This window comes from Glycine soja, chromosome 1 (assembly GCF_004193775.1).
Source record: "Glycine soja cultivar W05 chromosome 1, ASM419377v2, whole genome shotgun sequence".
Lineage (NCBI taxonomy): Eukaryota > Viridiplantae > Streptophyta > Magnoliopsida > Fabales > Fabaceae > Glycine > Glycine soja.
Window position 1 is genome coordinate 56,164,791 of NC_041002.1, and position 20,386 is coordinate 56,185,176.

The 20,386-nt window shown below is 32.8% G+C and overlaps 2 protein-coding genes across 4 annotated transcripts; both read left to right on the plus strand.

Moving 5' to 3' along the window:
- The first annotated feature begins 366 nt into the window (after positions 1 to 366).
- Positions 367 to 13,424, plus strand: LOC114425833 (protein EXPORTIN 1A-like). 2 transcript variants are annotated; one of them, XM_028392806.1, is made up of 33 exons: positions 367 to 510; positions 619 to 731; positions 1,195 to 1,311; positions 2,022 to 2,114; positions 2,204 to 2,275; positions 2,544 to 2,651; positions 2,725 to 2,807; positions 3,291 to 3,429; positions 3,505 to 3,573; positions 3,652 to 3,726; positions 3,874 to 3,936; positions 4,053 to 4,097; positions 4,437 to 4,544; positions 4,734 to 4,829; positions 5,623 to 5,817; positions 5,991 to 6,050; positions 6,511 to 6,621; positions 7,200 to 7,297; positions 7,383 to 7,491; positions 8,462 to 8,527; positions 8,654 to 8,752; positions 8,855 to 8,935; positions 9,044 to 9,133; positions 10,071 to 10,156; positions 10,268 to 10,348; positions 10,429 to 10,611; positions 10,817 to 10,883; positions 11,237 to 11,347; positions 11,488 to 11,595; positions 11,761 to 11,898; positions 11,979 to 12,116; positions 12,194 to 12,298; positions 12,800 to 13,424. In XM_028392806.1, exons 2-33 carry the CDS (start codon positions 633 to 635, stop codon positions 12,920 to 12,922), a joined length of 3,216 nt encoding a protein of 1,071 aa, XP_028248607.1. In that variant the 5' UTR covers positions 367 to 510; positions 619 to 632; the 3' UTR covers positions 12,923 to 13,424. The 2 variants fall into 2 exon arrangements, with proteins under 2 accessions (XP_028248607.1, XP_028248600.1); XM_028392799.1 differs by lacking the exon at positions 367 to 510 and having other exon boundaries at positions 518 to 731.
- A 278-nt stretch (positions 13,425 to 13,702) lies between these two features.
- On the plus strand, positions 13,703 to 18,404 carry LOC114425850 (ADP-ribosylation factor-like). Of its 2 annotated transcripts, XM_028392815.1 has the most exons (8): positions 13,703 to 13,991; positions 15,362 to 15,401; positions 15,678 to 15,768; positions 16,230 to 16,345; positions 16,531 to 16,590; positions 16,672 to 16,737; positions 17,874 to 18,070; positions 18,152 to 18,404. In XM_028392815.1, the coding sequence occupies exons 1-7, from the start codon at positions 13,816 to 13,818 to the stop codon at positions 18,063 to 18,065; spliced, it is 741 nt and encodes a 246-aa protein (XP_028248616.1). In that variant the 5' UTR covers positions 13,703 to 13,815; the 3' UTR covers positions 18,066 to 18,070; positions 18,152 to 18,404. The 2 variants fall into 2 exon arrangements, with proteins under 2 accessions (XP_028248616.1, XP_028248624.1); XM_028392823.1 differs by lacking the exon at positions 13,703 to 13,991 and having other exon boundaries at positions 15,397 to 15,592.
- Positions 18,405 to 20,386: the final 1,982 nt, after the last annotated feature.

Sequence of the window (20,386 nt, forward strand, 5' to 3'; positions counted from 1 at the left end):
ATTTTGTTTAACACGTTGTATTTTAAGTTTTTTATTTAATATTTGCATTAGCTGGTAGGGCTATTAAAAAAAACTAAACTGAATTGAATTGTGCTAAAAAAATTGAAGTGAACTGTTACATAGTTTAGTGAACTGCTCCAAAATGCTTGAACCGAATTGAACAGTGACTGGGATTAAAAAATGTGAAAATTTACTTCAAAATAAAATGTTTATTGAAAACAAATCAAATAATTTAGAGTATTTTTATAGATAATTTTGAAGTAATTCGGAGCAATTTGATTGAGTATATTATACAGTTCAATTCATCGAAACTATTAGTTGAATTCAGTTTTTTAGAAGTTGAGAGTTCAGTTCATCTAATGTCTAACAAGGTCGCGCTGGCCATGGGGTACAGTCGTGACGGGAGAAGGAAAATAAAAAAAAAAGTGAATAATGAATTAATAAATTCCCGAAATTTCAAACTCTGCTTCAAATTGAAGCTGCCATGTATGTTGTCTCTCTATATATAAAGTAGGAATTCCAAACTTGCTCTCCCTCCCTCTTTCTTTTTCTTTTCTCATCCTCCTCCATCTAAACTCTAATCAAATCTTTCACAACATTCTCTTTCTGAGTTTCTAGGGTTTATCACTCCCATGGCCGCCGAGAAGCTCAGAGATTTAAGCCAACCCATTGATGTGCCTTTACTCGATGCCACTGTCGCTGCCTTCTATGGCACCGGATCCAAGGAACAGGTCGCGCTTCCTTTCTCTTTCCCTTTCTTACTCTTTCTCTTTCTCTTTTCGCTTATGCCTCCGCGATTCAACATTCTCCGTAATTCGCCTATTTCTGCTTCACCGACTCTCTTCGCCTCCACTCACCATTCTGCTTCTCCAAACTTGTACTCTTTCACTGCCTTTTTGTCTCTCCCAATGCCTAAAAACAGTTTAACCATACGGAACTAACTTGCTCAGTTGGAGTTTGCTACTCTCCGAGCTATACGGAGCTATTTTTATTTTTTTTCACCATTAAATTGTTTTCGCCTTCCATAATTATACTTTCTCGAGGCACTGTCTTGGTTCACTAAGGTAGTAGACTTGGGAAATAAAAGTCTTGGTAGTATTGTCAATGTAGAAAACATGCTATTTTTTTTTTATGCTTGCATGCTTGTTTTTTGTGTGTTTTTAAGTAACCATTGTTTGTATTATAATAATGCAGAGAACTGCTGCCGATCAGATTTTGCGCGATTTGAAAAATAATCCAGACACGTGGCTTCAAGTCATGCATATTTTGCAGAACACTCAAAGCCTAAATACCAAGTTCTTTGCCTTGCAGGTTAGTTTGTTTGTTGATCTGCTACATTTGGGGTAAATAATTAATGTCGATTATTTTTCATCTGTAACACGTAATCTAAGAAGTGAAAGAAATTTTTGGATAGTTTACTTTAAATTATTATACCATTTCATGGAGTCATCTCTCAACAGAATTGTTCTGCAATTGAAATCCAGGAACACAGTACCGTAAATTATATGGTGATGTCCGAATGAATATTCAGGACTGATTACATTTGTTTTATAAAGGAACCTCATCCATTGTTTTGTATATTCAGGACAAGTGAAATCCAGGATGCATGATTACTTTAAAGGACATATAGTTAGGTGTTTTAGTTAAAATTAATCAATATTTGAGTGGAAGTATTTGTAGCGATAATTGTATTCCCAGAGGGCTTGAATCTAGATTACTATATTTGCTGAAAATCTTAACCTGTATACTCCAGTTGCCATGAAGGCTCATGGAAACTAATCTTTTGGTGTTATTTTGTTGGATGGAACTATTGACTCTTTTACTTGTGTATTTTCTTTTTTGGGGTGAGTGTGTGTGTGTTTTCTTTGTTGGTTTTTCATCTTAATTTCTGCATTTGACTGGTTTACAGTTTAGTGTCTTGGAGGCAACATTGTTAGGTGTCAAACAAGTTATCCACTTTGTTACGTTAATTCTATTCTTACATGGCTTTCTTAGACATGTTTCTGTGCTTGTATATACAGGTTCTAGAAGGTGTAATTAAATATAGATGGAATGCATTACCTGTTGACCAGCGAGATGGAATGAAAAAATTCATCTCTGATGTTATTGTACAGGTATCAGCCACACTTGATTTGTTGTTTTGTTGATTCTTAAAGTCTTACTGCATTTTTTGTATTGTTATTGACCCTTTGTTTTTGCATAGCTTTCTGGTAATGAGGCCTCATTTCGAACAGACCGGTTGTATGTCAACAAACTCAATATTATATTAGTTCAGGTAAAAATAGAACTGTACTTACATAATATTATAATGCTGTATTTACCTAATATTATTGAAATTGATGATTCATGTTATTCTCAACCAGCTGTATTATTTATCTAGCTGAAATTGATACATTCTCTATAGGATTTCTCTGTTTTTCTAATGGATATGTAGGTTTCTTTTGCCTTTCATTTTATAAAACTGTTGTAATATTTTAGTGCATTCTTTTGATATTTGGTTAACTACATATGAATTTGTGCTCAAATAAAACCTTCATGTGCAGATTTTGAAGCATGAATGGCCAGTGAGATGGAGAAGCTTCATTCCTGACCTTGTTTCAGCAGCTAAAACTAGTGAAACAATTTGCGAGAATTGTATGGCAATATTGAAGGTAACTTTATCCAAATTTTCATTTACATTTGTTCCTTTAATCAATTAGTAACATTACAAAAATGTTCTTTCAGCTCTTGAGTGAAGAGGTTTTTGATTTTTCAAGAGGAGAGATGACTCAGCAGAAGATAAAAGAGCTTAAACACTCATTGAATAGGTAGGTAACAGTTAATGACTTTGTTAATATAAAAAACTTACAATACAATGTTTTTTGGGTTCTATTTCATTTCTCCTTTACTTTGGAGATCTTTCATTTTTTCTGGTTCAAGGGAGGACATACCATTGAGGTAGGTCCTGACCACGGGAAGGGTGTATTAAATTAATTGAATAAGGGAGAATTCTAAATTGAAATGTTTACTGAAATGTATAGTAAATGCAGAAGACTGATGAGCTTCTGTTACAGATCATCTATATAGAGCAATGCTCATCTAAACAATATAGAAAATAATTACGGAATTACATTTATCAAGGCATATATCTCTTTTACAGGTGATGGCAATCTTCTTTATCTTTCTTTATAGCTGAAACTGGTGTCTAAATGCTGGATATCAATTATTGATTTTCAGGCTCTAGTTGTTTATTTAACAAGTTATTAGGGAGTGGCTATATATTGCTAAGAATTATATGTGGTTGTTTGCAGTGAATTTCAGCTCATACATGAGTTGTGCTTATATGTGCTATCAGCGTCCCAACGGACTGAGCTCATACGGGCAACACTGTCTACATTGTATGCATTCCTATCATGGATTCCTTTGGGATATATATTTGAATCACCATTGGTAGGTGCGGTTTTCTGCTTAAGTAACACTGCCTTGGAGGAATTCTGAAATCTTTTGGCTGTATGTTCATTACAGCTCAAGACACTGCTAAAATTTTTCCCAATTCCTGCATATCGGAACCTGACTTTGCAATGTTTAACTGAGGTATCCTCCATCTTCTAAGTCCTTATGATTTTACCTTAAACTTTCTTGATCAATATTATTTACTTTTCATGTTCACAGGTAGCAGCCCTTCAATTTGGGAATTACTATGATGCCCATATTAAGATGTATAATATATTCATGGGTCAGTTGCAGGTGTGTTTGAACTTTGAATAACTTAACATTTTGTTCCACATTGTATTTTGTTTATTTGCTTTATCATGTTCCTATATCCATTTGTTCTATTTTGATTATGTGGAAATTTCTTTGGTTGATTTTGGGATAATGTAATGTTTAATGCAGACCATACTTCCGCCCACTACTAATATACCCGAGGCATATTCACATGGTTCAAGTGAGGAACAAGTAAGTCTCTGTAATTTGGCAAAGTGAGGAACAAGTAAATAAACCTGCCTGATTTACTACTAAATTATAAATTACTTGTGATGCAACTATCTGACAGTTTTTTTTTCCCTGTTTAGGCATTTATACAGAATTTGGCACTGTTCTTCACCTCATTTTACAAGGCAGGTTTATTTTCTCAGTTTTTGTGTCTGTGATTACAAGGCAGGTTTATATTCATGAAATGTAATGAGACCAGGTGAAAGAATGTGGCCTTGTTTGGGTATTTTTTATGCTTTGTGTATCATATCTTGCTTGTGGCATATTTGAGAATGGACTCACCTTTTTGTATCTTGAATTGTTGTGCCTAAATTTTCTTCCTTTTTTTTTTTGGCATCTGTGTAGCACCTCTTCCTCCTCCTTTTATCTTTCTCCTTTGTTTTTTGGCCTGTATTGGTTTTCGGTGTGTTTGATGAGTTTCAAGTCTCTATTAGAGGTGTGGTGATCCCCTTCTGTTTATGCAGGTTCACGTTCGAATTCTGGAATCCACTCAAGAGAATATATCTGCTTTGCTATTGGGTCTTGAATATCTTATTAATATCTCATATGTGGATGATACTGAGGTTTTCAAGGTATGATGATGTTGACATATATGTCTTCCATTTACATATTTCTTATGTTCTGATTGCTAAACTTGTTTTTCATTCTTGAGTTAGCCTGATAGACCGACCTCTCTTTCTCCCCATTCCCAAAAGTGTCCTAACATAGTGTTCTGAATTGCACAATATCTGTATTTGTATTTGTTTTGTGAAAAATATCAGGTCTGTTTGGACTACTGGAATGTCTTGGTTTCAGAATTGTTTGAGCCACACCGTAGCTTGGAAAACCCTGCAGCAGCAAACATGATAGGACTTCAGGTGCTGTCTCTTTAATGTTTGCTCATAACCTTGGTCTTGATTGTTAAAATCAAGGGCTGGAGATTCTCTTTTCCCTCACAAATAACTTTCATGTGGAAAAATAGAATCCTGTCCTTTTTGTGTGCCTGTTACATATTTTGGCCATCGTTTACTACATTGATATCTTTCAATTGTTTTTCTATACTTTTCTCTTTCTAAAGAGGATTTCTTATCCTCCTTTACCTCTAATTTTCTTTTCAGTCTCAATAAATTCCTACTATAAAAACAATTAAGAGAACAATTTCTGCTTTTCATACTGCTCCTTTTCTGTATGCCATCTTCCCAAAAAAATTAATGTATTAGTATACTTGTTAATGAATTAATTTAAGTACAATGCTGTAAATGTAATCTAATGAATAAAATCAAATCTGGTGAAATTATCTGTAATAACTATGGCATTTCTTCCTTTATATTCTCACTCTTTTACTTTCTCTTTCTTCAGTAAGTTTTTATTTGATTTTTTCTTTAACTTGCACTGACACAGGGTATTCTTACTACAGGTCTTTGTGTTATTAGATCTAAGATATTTATTTACAAGATATAGTTTGGATCAGTTGGTCACAAACCAAAAACCATTATTTTGGAATATACATTGTTTGAAAATGGTTTTTAATTAATAATAATATGTTGTGAAGTTTTTACAACATTTTCAAAGGTGTATTTTTGTTTAATTTTAAATTTCCAATAGTTTCCTTGTCTGTCGTGTTATTTTGATATAATTTAAGGTCATGGTATGTTTCTCAATGGCAAGCAGGTGCCTGGTATGATTGATGGCATTGGTTCACAGCTTCTTCAGCACCGGCAGCTTTATGCCGGTCCCATGTCAAAGTTGAGAATGCTTATGATCTGTCGTATGGCCAAACCAGAAGAGGTTCTCATAGTTGAAGATGAAAATGGTAATATAGTCCGTGAAACAATGAAGGACAATGATGTTCTTGTTCAATACAAGGTAATAAGGTGAAATCTGACCTTTGCCATACTTTAATTTCTAATATTCACACATAGATATACAATGTATTTTGAAGCCACATTCTCTGTATTTTATCAGATGATAAACTAATAAATTTGAGATATTTCTGTCATCATATTTTCTAATTAGTCAAAGTTCAATCAATTATACAGATTATGAGGGAGACTCTTATTTACTTGTCACATCTTGACCATGATGATACTGAAAAGCAGGTATGTGAATTAGAAAGCAGTGGATCTGTTCTATTTTTTAAGGGAGATAAATTATTCCCTTATCTATTTCAAACTTTATTATGGGGATGTTGATATCTTTTATTTTTTCCAAATATGAACTGGTTTTTTCTTTTCATTGAAGGGTATAATCAGGATGGAAATTTATGTTAGGTGTTGCTTGAAAGATAATAAGCTGAACTTTAAAACCCACTAGGGTTGGCCTATTGGTAGGGGTTTGGGTAGTTTGCATGAGGTCTTAGGTTCAAACCTCAATATATGCTATTGTACACAAACACACAAAGCTGAACTTCATTAACCCAAGGATTTACCAATGTTGTATGGAAATGTTATTTTCATGGGTGATTTGATATACTGACTGACAATTAAGAAATTAGTGCATTTTTGTACCTCCATAAATATCACACCTTGATGCAGTGGACTCTTATGTTGTAATGTGCAGATGCTGAGAAAGTTAAGTAAACAACTTAGTGGTGAGGACTGGACATGGAACAATTTGAACACACTGTGCTGGGCAATAGGATCTATATCTGGTTCCATGGTGGAAGAACAGGTACTGTCAACAACCCAATATGCATTGTTCTGTGCCCAATGTTGTAAAAAAAGGATCCTACTATGATTGAGAGAGGGTTGAAAGACCATGTGACGTAGTAGGATCATAACATCCTACCAAAAATATAAATAAATATTAATACAAAGCATGATAAGTGACAGTATAAATAACTAATAATATAATAATATCATATAAAATTCCAAAAAAATTTAAATATTCATTTTATTGATTGTATTAAGTATTTTGTAAATGTTGTATAAATATTATTATTTCGAATAACAGAAAAACCAAGAATATAATAAAAGTCACAGTATGGCTGAAAAAAGAATATATCAGGTCACATAGGTGATGGTTTGGTAAGAACATAACATAGAGCACAAAAGGAGGCAAGAACCTCCCTTGACATAGAAGAAACAGATGTGCTATGGGAGAAAGGGTTCTGGGTGAAATGCAATGCAAGAGATGCAAGCCTGGAAGGCAGGCCCATTGGATTATATTACATGTGTTTTTCTTGTTGATTCTTTTATTGGTTGTGATTTTTTTAAAAGAATTATAACTCACATCTTTTTCTGTGGCAGGAAAATAGATTTTTGGTTATGGTCATTCGTGATTTATTAAATCTATGTGAAATCACAAAGGGAAAAGATAACAAAGCTGTTATTGCAAGTAATATCATGTAAGGAATGTTTGTGTATTCATTTACACTATGTTAAATGGTGTGTTTCCTTTGTTGAATAATGCCTGGTTGCTTCTGTTGGCAGGTATGTTGTGGGGCAGTATCCCCGGTTTTTAAGAGCTCATTGGAAGTTTCTAAAAACTGTTGTGAACAAGTTGTTTGAGTTTATGCATGAGTCACATCCTGGAGTTCAGGTTTTGTTTTTTTCCTTGATATTTTGTTAGTCGTCAGATGTCTGTTGTCTCTGATGATATTTTCATGACTTGTTAGAATAAACCTAGGCTGTCCTTGTTTAATGTTACGAGCTTGGTTTATGTCAAATGATTTAATGTTGAGATTGATAGAACATCAATTGATATATTGGAGAAGAGCAGTACTAAATCACACAGAATATACAAAATACAACCGAATTTGCTGTCCCAGAGTCATAGGCCCTGGCAGAGAAGTGTTCAGTGTCCATATAACTAGAAAACAATCTTCAAGAAACACGGCAGTTAGTAACGTATATAAACCATCTTCAAGAAACAAATATAAAGTTGCTTAAAAATCAGAATTAGATTCTTTATTTTTAATATAAAGTTGCTTGAAGATGCTACATTCCTCATCTGGACTTGGCTAAGGGGTTTTGAAAAAGATTTCACAATCCACTTTAACCAATGGTCAAGTAGTATTAGTCAAGGTTTTTTGTATCAGTAGAGGCTAGAACAGTTTGCAGGGCAACACATGTATATTTCAATTATATCCTTACTTTGGTTCTCCTTTAGACTAGGATTTTCTGACTGTGGAACCAGCAGTAAGGTATACCTTATATGTGTATATCAGCACCTCTGGTACTTCATTTTATATAAATACTATATTATCTTTGCCGATAAAAAAAATATATAAAGTTGCTTGAACAAAATATGAAGTTAGTCTCCAATTCTCTGCTTTCTTTTATAAACTGATTCCAACTCAAGGTGTGATACTGTACTTGATTATTTTAATCCATATATGCCTTGTAGACTATTTGTGTTATTGCCCTTCATATAGTTTTATTCCAATTGAGTACTAAAATTTAAATAGTGTGGCATTCTTCAATGATCAAAACATTTCTTTACCTGTAGAATATATTTGCTGTTGGGAATTCATTCACGCATAATTTTGTTTATGTTTAACTTATTTTAGGATATGGCCTGCAACACATTTCTGAAAATAGTCCAGAAGTGCAAGCGTAAATTTGTAATCACCCAGGTAAAATTTCATTCCTTTTGCATCCTCCGAAAAGCAGAGTCTAGCTTTTCTCTTCCGTATGCATTCAGTACTTGATATCTGATGAAATAGTAGTAATAATAATAAACATGACCATTATTGTGTCAGGTTGGAGAAAATGAGCCATTTGTTTCTGAACTTCTATCTGGCCTTCCAAATACAATTGCAGATCTTGAACCCCATCAAATAAACACGTTCTATGAATCTGTATCCATTTTTTCTCTTAAGTTGTTGATTGATGATTTTAGCCTTATGTTATGTGTTTATATTTGTATGTGCATATTTTTAAGTTATATTATAATATTCTAGGTTGGTAACATGATTCAAGCAGAGTCTGATGCCCAGAAGAGAGATGAATATCTTCAAAAGTTGATGGTGCTCCCAAACCAGGTTATCTGTTTGCATGAGAAGCTGCAGTATTTCCTTTATCTCTTTAATGTTTTTTTTATGGAAGCAAAGTGTTATAATGCCAGAGATCCTACTCATTTTCTTCTGCAGAGATGGATGGAAATTATAGGGAAGGCACATCAAAATGCTGATTTTCTGAAGGATCAAGATGTAATCCGAAATGTGCTTAATATATTGCAGGTATAACATCATAGTAATTTTTGTGTGACTCTGCCGTACTCCCTCCGGTCTTGAATATAAGCAAAAAAAAAAACCTTTGGTCTCAAATATAAGCAAATCTCAACTAAGTTTGCCATATTTAATGAGATCATTCCTAAAATGCCCTTCATTTAATTGAGGGCAATGACACTCATTTATTCTTGATATCAAGTTCCAAGGAAGGGTAATTTAGGAAAAGAGTTTATCTTTTAATAAATGAAATTGGTATAATAAAGTGATTCTAACCAACTTTCTTATTAAGTGCAAGTTTTTTTGCTTATTTGAGACCGGAGGGAGTATATATTTTTATGTGCTTGGAAACCTTTTGAAATGGAAAATACTCTATTGTTTTTTCGTTCAAATCAGTTCTAATTGCATCAAATAATATTTTTATTATTTGTTTTTTCTTCTTCATCTTTATAATTAATTTTGACTTGTTCTTCTTTCTTGTCACCTTTACTAAGTTCTTCGATTAATTTGTTAGGTTTCTTCCGAGCTTCGATGTGAAATTGTAAAACATTTACTATTATTCCAAAAGCTTAAGCTGTTTAGCGAAGACACATTAATTGTTTTGTGTTATATCTCTAATATGTCCCTTCACGCAAGAGCCCTTTGGCCTTGATTCTTGAAGCATGGACAATGCACAAGCTCTCTTACCTTTTGTTGAAATTCAATTTTTTACTATAAGAATGGGGAAGGAAGAATTGAACTCTTGTCCGCTTAGTAATGTAGGCTTCTAATTCCATATCTAAACTAATTATTCCAAAAGCTCAAACTGTTTGGTGAAGATGCATGAATAGTTATATATTACATCTCTAACCATTATGATCTGTAGTCGAGTCCAAGGTCTGTAGTTCGCTTGTTTTCCCCCCAAATTCATGATAATAAATTTGTTATTTAACTCTCCTCTAAATTGCAGACGAATACGAGTGTTGCATCTTCTTTAGGAACATATTTCCTGCCACAGATCACATTGATCTTTTTGGACATGTTGAATGTGTACAGGTATATTCTGTTAACTAAATCATCTTCATATCGTTTTGGCATAGATACTTGTCTACATTGGATTAAATTTTTTTTATCCAGTAAATATTAAATGTGTTTTACCTGCAACAGAATGTATAGTGAGCTTATATCAAAAAGTATTGCAGAAGGGGGACCTTTTGCATCTAGAACATCCTATGTGAAACTTCTACGGTAAGATTAATTAATATTACATTGGTTTTCTACTAACCAGATTACTGTTTAGTATGTTGATAGTGTTGTTCTTGATGCAGTTCGGTTAAGAGAGAAACACTTAAACTAGTTGAGACATTCTTGGACAAGGCTGAAGATCAACCACAAATTGGAAAACAATTTGTGCCACCAATGATGGATCCTGTTCTAGGAGATTATGCCAGGAATGTGCCTGATGCGAGGGGATCAGAGGTTTTGTCACTTTTTGCCACAATTGTAAACAAGTATGTCAATTTTTCTCAGTTTTGCTTATTTTTATTAATTAATATATGGAGCTTTAACACTCAAAATTCTACATTTATATTTCTCCTATAGTATCTGATCCCAACCCGTGGCCAAAAATAGTTTGTGGGAAGAGTATGCTAAGTTTTTTCTATTATAATTACTTATAGTATATATCACTCATATTTCTCTTTTGTATACTTTCAGATATAAAGCTGCCATGGTTGAAGATGTCCCACAAATATTTGAAGCTGTATTCCAGTGTACACTGGAGGTAATTGTATAGTACGTCATTTGGCTAGGATGTTAATGCTCTCTTCAATCATCATTCTGATAATGACCCTTAGATTGACTTCCATCTTTGCCAGCCCTCATTCACTTTCTTTTTATTTTTCAATAATTCGCTTTTACAAATTTACATGCCTTGTTTTTGGAGAATGTAGACTAACTTTGTGGTTTCTGTTAATCAAGATTTAAATTTACAGAAACTGGTTTGAAATCATTTTGAAGTTCTGTTTTTTTATTCATCATCAGTTATTTTCTATCAATTGTGTCGATGTATAATTATTGAATATTTGCAACTAGATATCAACTGATTTGTATCTATTCTTTTATTCTGTTACACAGATGATTACAAAAAATTTTGAAGATTACCCAGAGCATCGGCTAAAATTCTTCTCTTTACTGCGTGCCATAGCTACTCATTGTTTCCCTGCTTTGATCTGCTTGTCAAGTCAGGTTGTGTTTCTTGCTCGCACTCCTCCTATGCTAAACCAACTGCATGGAAGTTTATTTGATTTTACCTAATATTGACTGTGACTGCTCTTCCAATTTAGTTTGTGTAGCTTGTGCCTGATGTTGTTTGTAATCTGTTTCAGCAACTGAAACTTGTTATGGATTCAATAATATGGGCGTTTCGGCATACAGAAAGGAATATTGCTGAAACTGGGCTGAACCTCTTGTTGGAGATGCTGAAGAAGTTTCAGGTGTGGTCTTTGTATATTATTTTGTTCATAACACTCACTGTTGACCTTCAAAGTTTCTTTGCCAGTTTTTCTTGTTTTTTATTGTGCATAGCTTTTCCTGTTTTGGAGGATTTCTGATCCTCCCTCAAGTTTTCCCTCATTAAATCTCTTTGTAATATTAAACAGGCATCAGAGTTCTGTAATCAGTTTTATCGAACATACTTTTTGACAATTGAGCAAGAGATATTTGCTGTCTTGACAGACACTTTTCATAAGCCTGGGTTCAAATTTCATGTCTTGGTGCTTCAACATTTGTTCTGTCTGGTACAGTTTCAAAATCATGCTTTTATTCGTTTTATTATTCAGTGAGAAATCGCTGTAATGAGGAGTCTGAGGTTTTTCAGGCAGAAACTGGTGCCCTAACTGAGCCTCTTTGGGATGCTGCTACAAATCCTTATTCATACCCAAGTAATGCAGCTTTTGTACGCGAGTTTACGATAAACCTTTTAAGCACTTCATTTCCAAACATGACTGCTTCAGAGGTAATTGAGGAGAAACAACTACTATATAACCCCCCCAACCCCCCCCAAGTAGATGACCAACTTCAAGATATTTTCAGGTTACTCAATTTGTTAATGGCCTTTTTGAGTCCACCAATGACCTCCCCACATTTGAAACCCACATACGAGATTTTCTTGTACAATCCAAAGAATTTTCAGCTCAGGTAATGCTTTATGCAGTAGCACTAATAGAATATTGCATCATATTTGTGCTAACTAAGCTGTTACATACGATGATTGTTTATATTTTCTGCAAGGTTATGGGTATTTTTGTCTTCAAATTTCTCATAGTCTTTTTTTTTTTTTTTGCCTTTTAGAACCTTGTGCCAGTTTGGCTTCTCTTAAACTTTCTTTGTTGAAAAGTATTTCCTATTAAAAAAACAGCTTATATTATCTGAAAAAATCCTTTACTTCTCGCTCAAAGCACTCATACTTTGGTCAATGACCTGAAAAATCAGTGTTCAAAAAGTAGCTTTGTTGATTCCACAACATGCCTGGTATTCTAATTCCTGAATGTAGTCCTATGTATTCATGACTGCTGACTACTTTGGTTTGCTTTGTTCTGTAGATTATTTGACATTACAAACGTAGCATGATGTGTTGGAATTTATATTTTTAGTGTATTTCAGCACCTATGGTTTGTTAATTGTCCCCCTCTACTGCAGGATAACAAAGATCTTTATGCTGAAGAGGCTGCAGCTCAGAGAGAGAGGGAACGACAAAGAATGCTTTCTATTCCAGGACTTGTTGCCCCGAGCGAGTTGCAAGATGAAATGGTTGACTCATAGATGAAATGGGTGAAAACACAGTACACCAAAGGGCATTTTGACTTGTGTCACAAGCGCCTTGATTCAATCAAATACCAGATGGTTTGGGAACACATGCATCATTTTCGTCTTTAAAATTTAGTTTCCCTGCTTTTCCCAATATATCATGTTGGGACTGGTTTGGCATAGGTTCATGATTTCAGAGGTTTTGCCGGCTGGTGATAGTGCCTTGTCTATTGGTGAGTGTAGATTATTCAGTTGCTAATTTAGGATGATAATAGTCATTTGTGGGATTCATCAAGGCAGCTTTCGATAGAATCACAGGATGGATGACTCCTTAGGTGTGACCTAATCTCTCGCGGTTTGTGCAGAAAAACCCTTGTTTCATATTTTGTATTTTTTTTCACCAATTAATTTTAGGGGAATTGATGTACCATAATTGCAGTAATATATGGTTTTCGTGGTATTACTGTAGATCACGCACCCCCGTCCTCGCTAGGTAAAGTTTTTATTTTACTACCAATTTTTCTTGCGTTCCAGTAATTAAAGTATTTGCCTAGTATCATGTAGAGTATGAGGATTGCATTTCTAGTCCTTTATTGATTAATGCGTTGTGGGTATTATTTTCTGTATAGTCGTTGTGGCTGTGCAGCTTAGTACCAATCGTTGATCACGACCCGAGAAAATTGCATAGTTAGGTAGTGAAATTGCAAATACCAGAGAAAATTCGCATTCTAGTTTAGTTGTTGGTGCATGATTCTTTGCTACGAATTTCACTGTTTCATTGCCTCGTCGCGAGTTCAATTGCATGCCAAGCCTGTTCTCATAGTTTGCGGCTAAAACTTCTCGAATCATGTAAAGGTGTTGCTTGGTTTTTATGGGGTGCAAGAAACCCCCTGTCCAAGGAATCTCCCATGCAAAAGAAACTATTCAACCACAATTTCTTTCTAAGCCCAACTTCCTTTATAATCACAATTTCTAAGCCCAACTTCAAATGCTTTAACCATGTATTTGTTTTTGCTTCAGCATTGTGGTGGATAGGGAGACGGAGGAACAATACAATTTTTTATGAGCAAAAGTGGGACATCTGGTATGTCTTGTGGAATATGTATCCTTTTTATGATATTTTATTATGTTGATTGATAGGAATGAAAACACCCTTTAGTTAAGGAATAGCTTTAGTCGTATTTTTTTTTCCTATCCTTTTATTATTCCAATGAATAAAAAGAATTTGATTTCGAAGTGATATAATCTATTTAAATAATTAAAATAAGTTAATAATAAAATTCTGTATAAAACTGTTATCTAATGCAAAAATTATCTAAAATTGTTTTAGTTTAGAATTAATTAATGTTTTAAAATCAGTTTTTTAATGTAAAATTAAATACATAAAAATTTACTTAAAATCATGCTAATTGATATTTTAATGTTTTTTGGAGATTTTTTTTATTGATAAGTATTAATTGTTAGTTTTTTTTGTTAGGGAGAGATTCAAACTTGGGATTGTTGGATTGTTTTTTTTTTTTCTTTTGACTATTAAGTGAATTGTATATTCCCTAATTGAAGAATCAAGCACACATTTAATTACTTACTGTCACATGTTAATATTATGGTTAAGTCATGTAACTTTTTTGAATTTTAGATTAAATTAATTGAGAATGTTGTACAACTTAAATGGTGTTTTACTGTTAATTTTATTAATTCAGTCAATTTTTAATGGCACGGGAATTACATTTAATTACTTACTGTCACACGAAAACAATGAATTTTCAAAAATTTATTATGCTTAATATTTCTTATTCAGCGATATTTATATTGTCCTACTTACGCCATTTATTATATATTGTATATCTATATATTATTATATAAATAAATCTTTCGTGGGACCAGTAAAGATAACTACAAAATTAATTATCTTCGATATGGATGGATAGGCTTCAAACTCATTAGTTAAGTAATAATTTTGATTTTAAACGTGGTATAGTTTTTATTGATTCTTATATAAATCTTTTAATTTTTTTATATTATAATAATCATAAGTGTCGCAGTTTGATATTATTATTATAGACTAAATTGAAACTGGATATTATTTATGATCTTTAAAAGTAGCATTCACTTTTTAATTTGGTTTATATATATTGCAGTAATTTTATAATTCATGATTTATTTTTGCTGAATTATAATTCATGATATTACAATGACAATAAATGACATAAAATCTTTTAGTATCAATCTCGATTATCCTTCATTATAGGCAAAAAAATTTTAACCAAGTATAGACAATCTATTTGAGCAAAAAAAGTACTGTGAGGATAAATCCTAAATTAAAAATAAATGTAATATTATATGAAAAATATTTTTTTAGCTTAAAATATAAATAAAATTGTGTACTATTGTGTTTGTTTCAAATTTCAATTCAATTCAAAATTGAGTTTTTGTTGTTTGTTGGTGCTTACATAGGGAGAAAGTTCTTGGAAGGAAGGAAGAAGCCAAAAGGAAGGTTAGTTGATTGTTCAAAGTTGAGCAACTTTCTCATTCATTCATTCATTCTCAGCTCATTTTTTTGATCTTTCAATTTTTGGAAAATCCAAATTTTTTATCTTTCAATTTTTGATACTCGGACCCGGCACCGGCATGGGTCAAGCTTTTCGAAAGCTCTTTGACACCTTCTTCGGCAACACCGAGATGAGGGTAACTTTCTGCTTGCTTGTTAAACGTTAATTTTTTACACTCAATTTATTATTAACTTTATTATTTCCTTGATCTGTTTGTTCAGGTTGTGATGCTTGGTCTTGATGCTGCTGGCAAAACAACTATACTTTACAAGTTTCACATTGGAGAAGTTTTATCCACCGTTCCTACAATTGGTGGGTCTTATTATTTAAAATTTTGCAAATTCCTAAAACATATTTGTTCATCCTTCTTTAATTTTTGTTTCTTTGATTGCATAAATTCGAGGATTAGCAGAGTTGTATTTTTGTTTTGTTGACTTCGTAATGACTGTTGAAGCCTTTTTATGATAAGCTGGTTTTTGTAGGAATAAGTTTGTTGTGATGAAAAGTGAATTGGCACAAACGTATTCATGCAACCGTGTTTCGAGTTTCAACAGATTTAGTGACATAGGCTAAAAGTCACAACTCACAAGACTAGCGTGTCTTAGAATTGCTCTGCACTTTCAAATTTTTGTGTAAAACTCTAAAGATGAACATGTTTCTTTTAGTGATAGTTGTTGAATGTCTATATGGTATTGGCGCCGCTTGTTAGTTTTGGCCAGCAAATGAGTCTACATAATGTTTCTCTAGGTTTTTAAATTTATATTGCCTTGCAGGTTTCAATGTGGAGAAAGTTCAGTATAAGAATGTTATTTTCACAGTCTGGGATGTTGGAGGACAAGAGAAACTAAGGCCACTTTGGAGGCACTACTTTGACAACACAGATGGCCTGGTGAGAATTAATTTTCATGCTTTTATCTCGGTGAAAGAAAAGTTATGTTAAGCTGGTTGTTTTTTTATTAAAAAAAATTTCCTTCTTTCACCATCATTAATCAGTCCAGTAGAGGCCTGGAAAGAAAGGTCTACATGCATAAGGTAGCAAGGTTGATATATTTGTTGACGTGTGCACTTATGCAGATTTATGTTGTTGATAGCCTGGACCGTGAGAGAATTGGTAAAGCAAAGCAGGAATTTCAGGTGACAAAATCAAATTCACTTTCATATGTGTGTGCTTGTTATTCTAAACAAATTTTGAATTGGTTCATGGATTACTTGCAGACAATCATAAATGACCCATTTATGCTCAATAGTGTCATCTTGGTGTTTGCCAACAAACAGGACCTGGTATGTGTTTGTTACTTTTTTTTTATCTGTGTTCTCTTAGTTGCATTACCTGAAATTAAGGTTATCTCTACGACTGGATATCACATAGGAGCCAAACACATGTAACTGGTTGACATTGTTTACTGAATATACCAAGAGGATGTCTGAAATTCAGACATGATACAATTACTTTTAGGTTTTATATTACTCAAATCATTGAAACAATGAAAATCATACGAAATTAGTTAGAAGGTCTCTGAATTGTATTTACTGCTATTTTAAATCTTGTGTTAGAATATGAAACTTTTCATGGGCTAGTTTGCACTTAACAACTTAAGTTTTAAAGATCATAGACCTCTTGGGATGATGGTATCAAAGCCTCTTAAGAACAACTGGTCAGAAATATGGTCCATGCTGATCCCGTTCTTCATAATTAAATTTCAGCAAATGGTAAAAGTAAAACTGGATCTGTTAGAGACATAAGACAACAACTCTAAAGATAACCAGAAGTAAACCATACGGTCTTAACTCTTAAAGCCTTCTTCTCTTCATCCATACTCCAAATAGCCCTCCAGAACCATTCTTCAAAGGGTCTGACTCTATCCACCCAACCTGCCTTCTTAGTGAAAGATTTAGACAAATTTGTGCCATTCAAATATCACCAACACTTCTAGTTTCATCTCATATAATGGTATAAAATTCAACTTGTCATTTTAGATTACTATATGGAGCCATTTTTGTTCTTTCTTTTTCCTCTATTATGAGCAGATAATGATAATTGGATAAATTGCAGGCTTGTGTTTGCCCCTGCACAGTCACGAATTGTTAACCTACAGAGATTGATTGCTTGATGGGGAATGAATGGGTTGGAAATATTTTGCTAGACTAGATATGTACCAAGCTGATAGCCGAAGTTAACTTCTGGAATTGATAAAATGTTTTTTCAAGATATATAGACCTAGCAGGTGGCAAAGACGAACTTTTGGAATTGTTTTGTTCTCTGCTGGTTTATTATGTGCTATATAAATTTACTAATTATTAATATCCACTAATATAGCATACTTTTCCTCTTGAAAAAAATATTCTCCTCAAACAATGAGTTTTGCATTGTGCTCTAGTGTGGTTATAATTGTTAACATTTTCTTTTTCTTTTGTAGAGAGGGGCAATGACGCCAATGGAAGTGTGTGAAGGACTAGGTCTCTTTGATCTAAAGAATAGAAAATGGCACATACAAGGCACTTGTGCACTTAAGGGAGATGGTCTTTATGAGGGCCTGGACTGGTTGGCTTCAACACTGAAGGAAAGAAAAGCTGCTGGATACTCTTCAATAGGAACCTCATCCTTCTAATATAGGTTTGAACTATCTTACTGTTCAATGTTCATGAGTTACCTTCCTGTTTATCATGCCATCATTATGGGTATTGTATAATGCAGGTATTTTAGCCTTTGTCATTGAGGAACGTGCAGGGTTTGGCCAGTTTCACTCAAGGATGTTGTAAAAAAGTAATCAATTTTTTTGAGTTGCATTAGGTTACCTCTATAGCTGATGAATTATATAGATGCTTTGACTTTCAAGGTGCTTAGATATGACTTTGCAGTGTATAGAAGTTTGAGCATGATAAATGAAAACTAATTTGAGACTCACGAATTCTATTGGTATTTTGATGCCCCTGATTGCGGATTTGTATCTCTTGGTTCATTTTCCCATGATCTACCCCATTTCTCTTTTTTCCTTTATTATGTGTGGTTGTAGCGTCCAAAACAATGGTGGTTATTTGATGTCATATAAATATTAAGCATGCGGCAGTCAAAAAATAAATAAATATTAAGCTTGTGAAATTATCAAATGGTATATCACTGTCTCTTCCAAAATGATTTTTCTTACAGTATATGTTCTTATACAAATATTTACTAATCTAATACATTAGTTTTATGGTCCGACTTCTAGATATGGTTCTACTGACGTGAAAGGTCAATATATAATTCTTATACTGATTTTGCAATTTTGTTATGGCAATAATTCAAGTCTTGTCGAACTTGACCTCTCAATGTTAATTGTTAGGAATGTTTGGTTTATGAAGGAAAGAACGTAAAATGATTCTTAAAAAAAGTAAAAGGAAACAAAGAAATAGAAAAGTAAAAGAGTAGAAAGTAAAACAATTTTTAGGTTATTTGATAAGGATGAAAAAGAAAGGAAAAGAAGGGGGGAAAAGTATGCATATAAAATGATATAAATATTTTAAATAAAATAAGATAAGTAGTGTTAACTAATTGGTAAGTGTATTAAATTTGTCAAAAGTAGTAAAGTACTCGGAAGTCTGAGTTTCGAATTCACATGGATTTTGTTTCTACTTAAATTAATGCAAACCCAAATTAAAAGCAATAGATAAAGAATTTAAAATATAGTAGATAAGATAAAGATTTAAAGATAAAAATAAAAGATAAAAAATAAGATATAAAAAGGAAAAGATTAACATAAAGAGATGAAAAGATAAATTCAATATGTGATAATGTGGGGACATGGTATGCCTTGTTTGTTTAGGATGTATGAGTTTATGATTTTTTTTTTATCAATTTAGGTGATTCTATTTTACTCATATCTGTTCATTTATTTGTCCCTGATTCCTCGTGATGAGAAGCCTATTTTATTTGTCTATCTCCCAAATTCATTTGCAAAAGACTCAATAAATAAAATGCATGAAGTTCTAATTCTAGATGTTTGCTTTGACGCATGAGCATAATGCAATCACTCTATGTCTAGCAATGATTTTATTAAGATACCCCTTCCTTTTAGTTCTATTAGAAATTATCCTCTCGAGCAACTAATCCCTAAAAATGATGCATGCAAAACTTTCATTGTATTTCTATTAGGGATTATTCTCTCTCAAGCACTTAACCCTTAAAAATGATGCAAAGATAAATAATACATGAAATTAAAATAAGAAAAGATAATAGGAAAGAAAACACCTGATTGCATTGATAGATGTGAAATAGGTCCCAACTAACGAGGTTAGCCTCTCTCATTTTCATGAGAGACTTTTACACTTTGTGGGGTTGAGGTGGATGGAAGAAAGTGATAGATGACTAATAATAAGGAAAGATGATTTCTCCTAAGGGATAGACCCAGTGTGTGGGTTGTGAGACTTTTTCCTTTCTTTCTTGACTTGACTCCCTTCTTATAGTTGTTAGAGTGGACTTGAGCCTGATGTTGAAAATCTTTCTTTTTCATATTTTTTATATTTTCTCAATCTTTTTTTTTCTTTTAATCTATCTTTTTCATATCTGCAAGTCATAAATAATAAAAATATCAATTCTTATCATTTAAGCCAAAAATAACTGCTAAATAAATATTTTTAAAGATATTTTCAACATATTTTTATTATAAAAAATAGTTCATATTTAGCAGTTATCATGTAGCATAAAATAAGAATATTTTTTCATATCTATAATTAAAATTCATCCTTTTATTTTTGTTCCAAAATTGGACCAAACACATTTTTAATAGTCATTCAATAATGAATCCACTAGTTTAGTCCTTTAATTCCAAGTAATCATTTTGATATATTTATTAATAGTGAATCAATTTGATAACATTTATATTTTTGGAAGACCAAACTAATTCTTTATTTTTTAGAAATAATTTCATAAATGAATCTTACCTTACCGTCT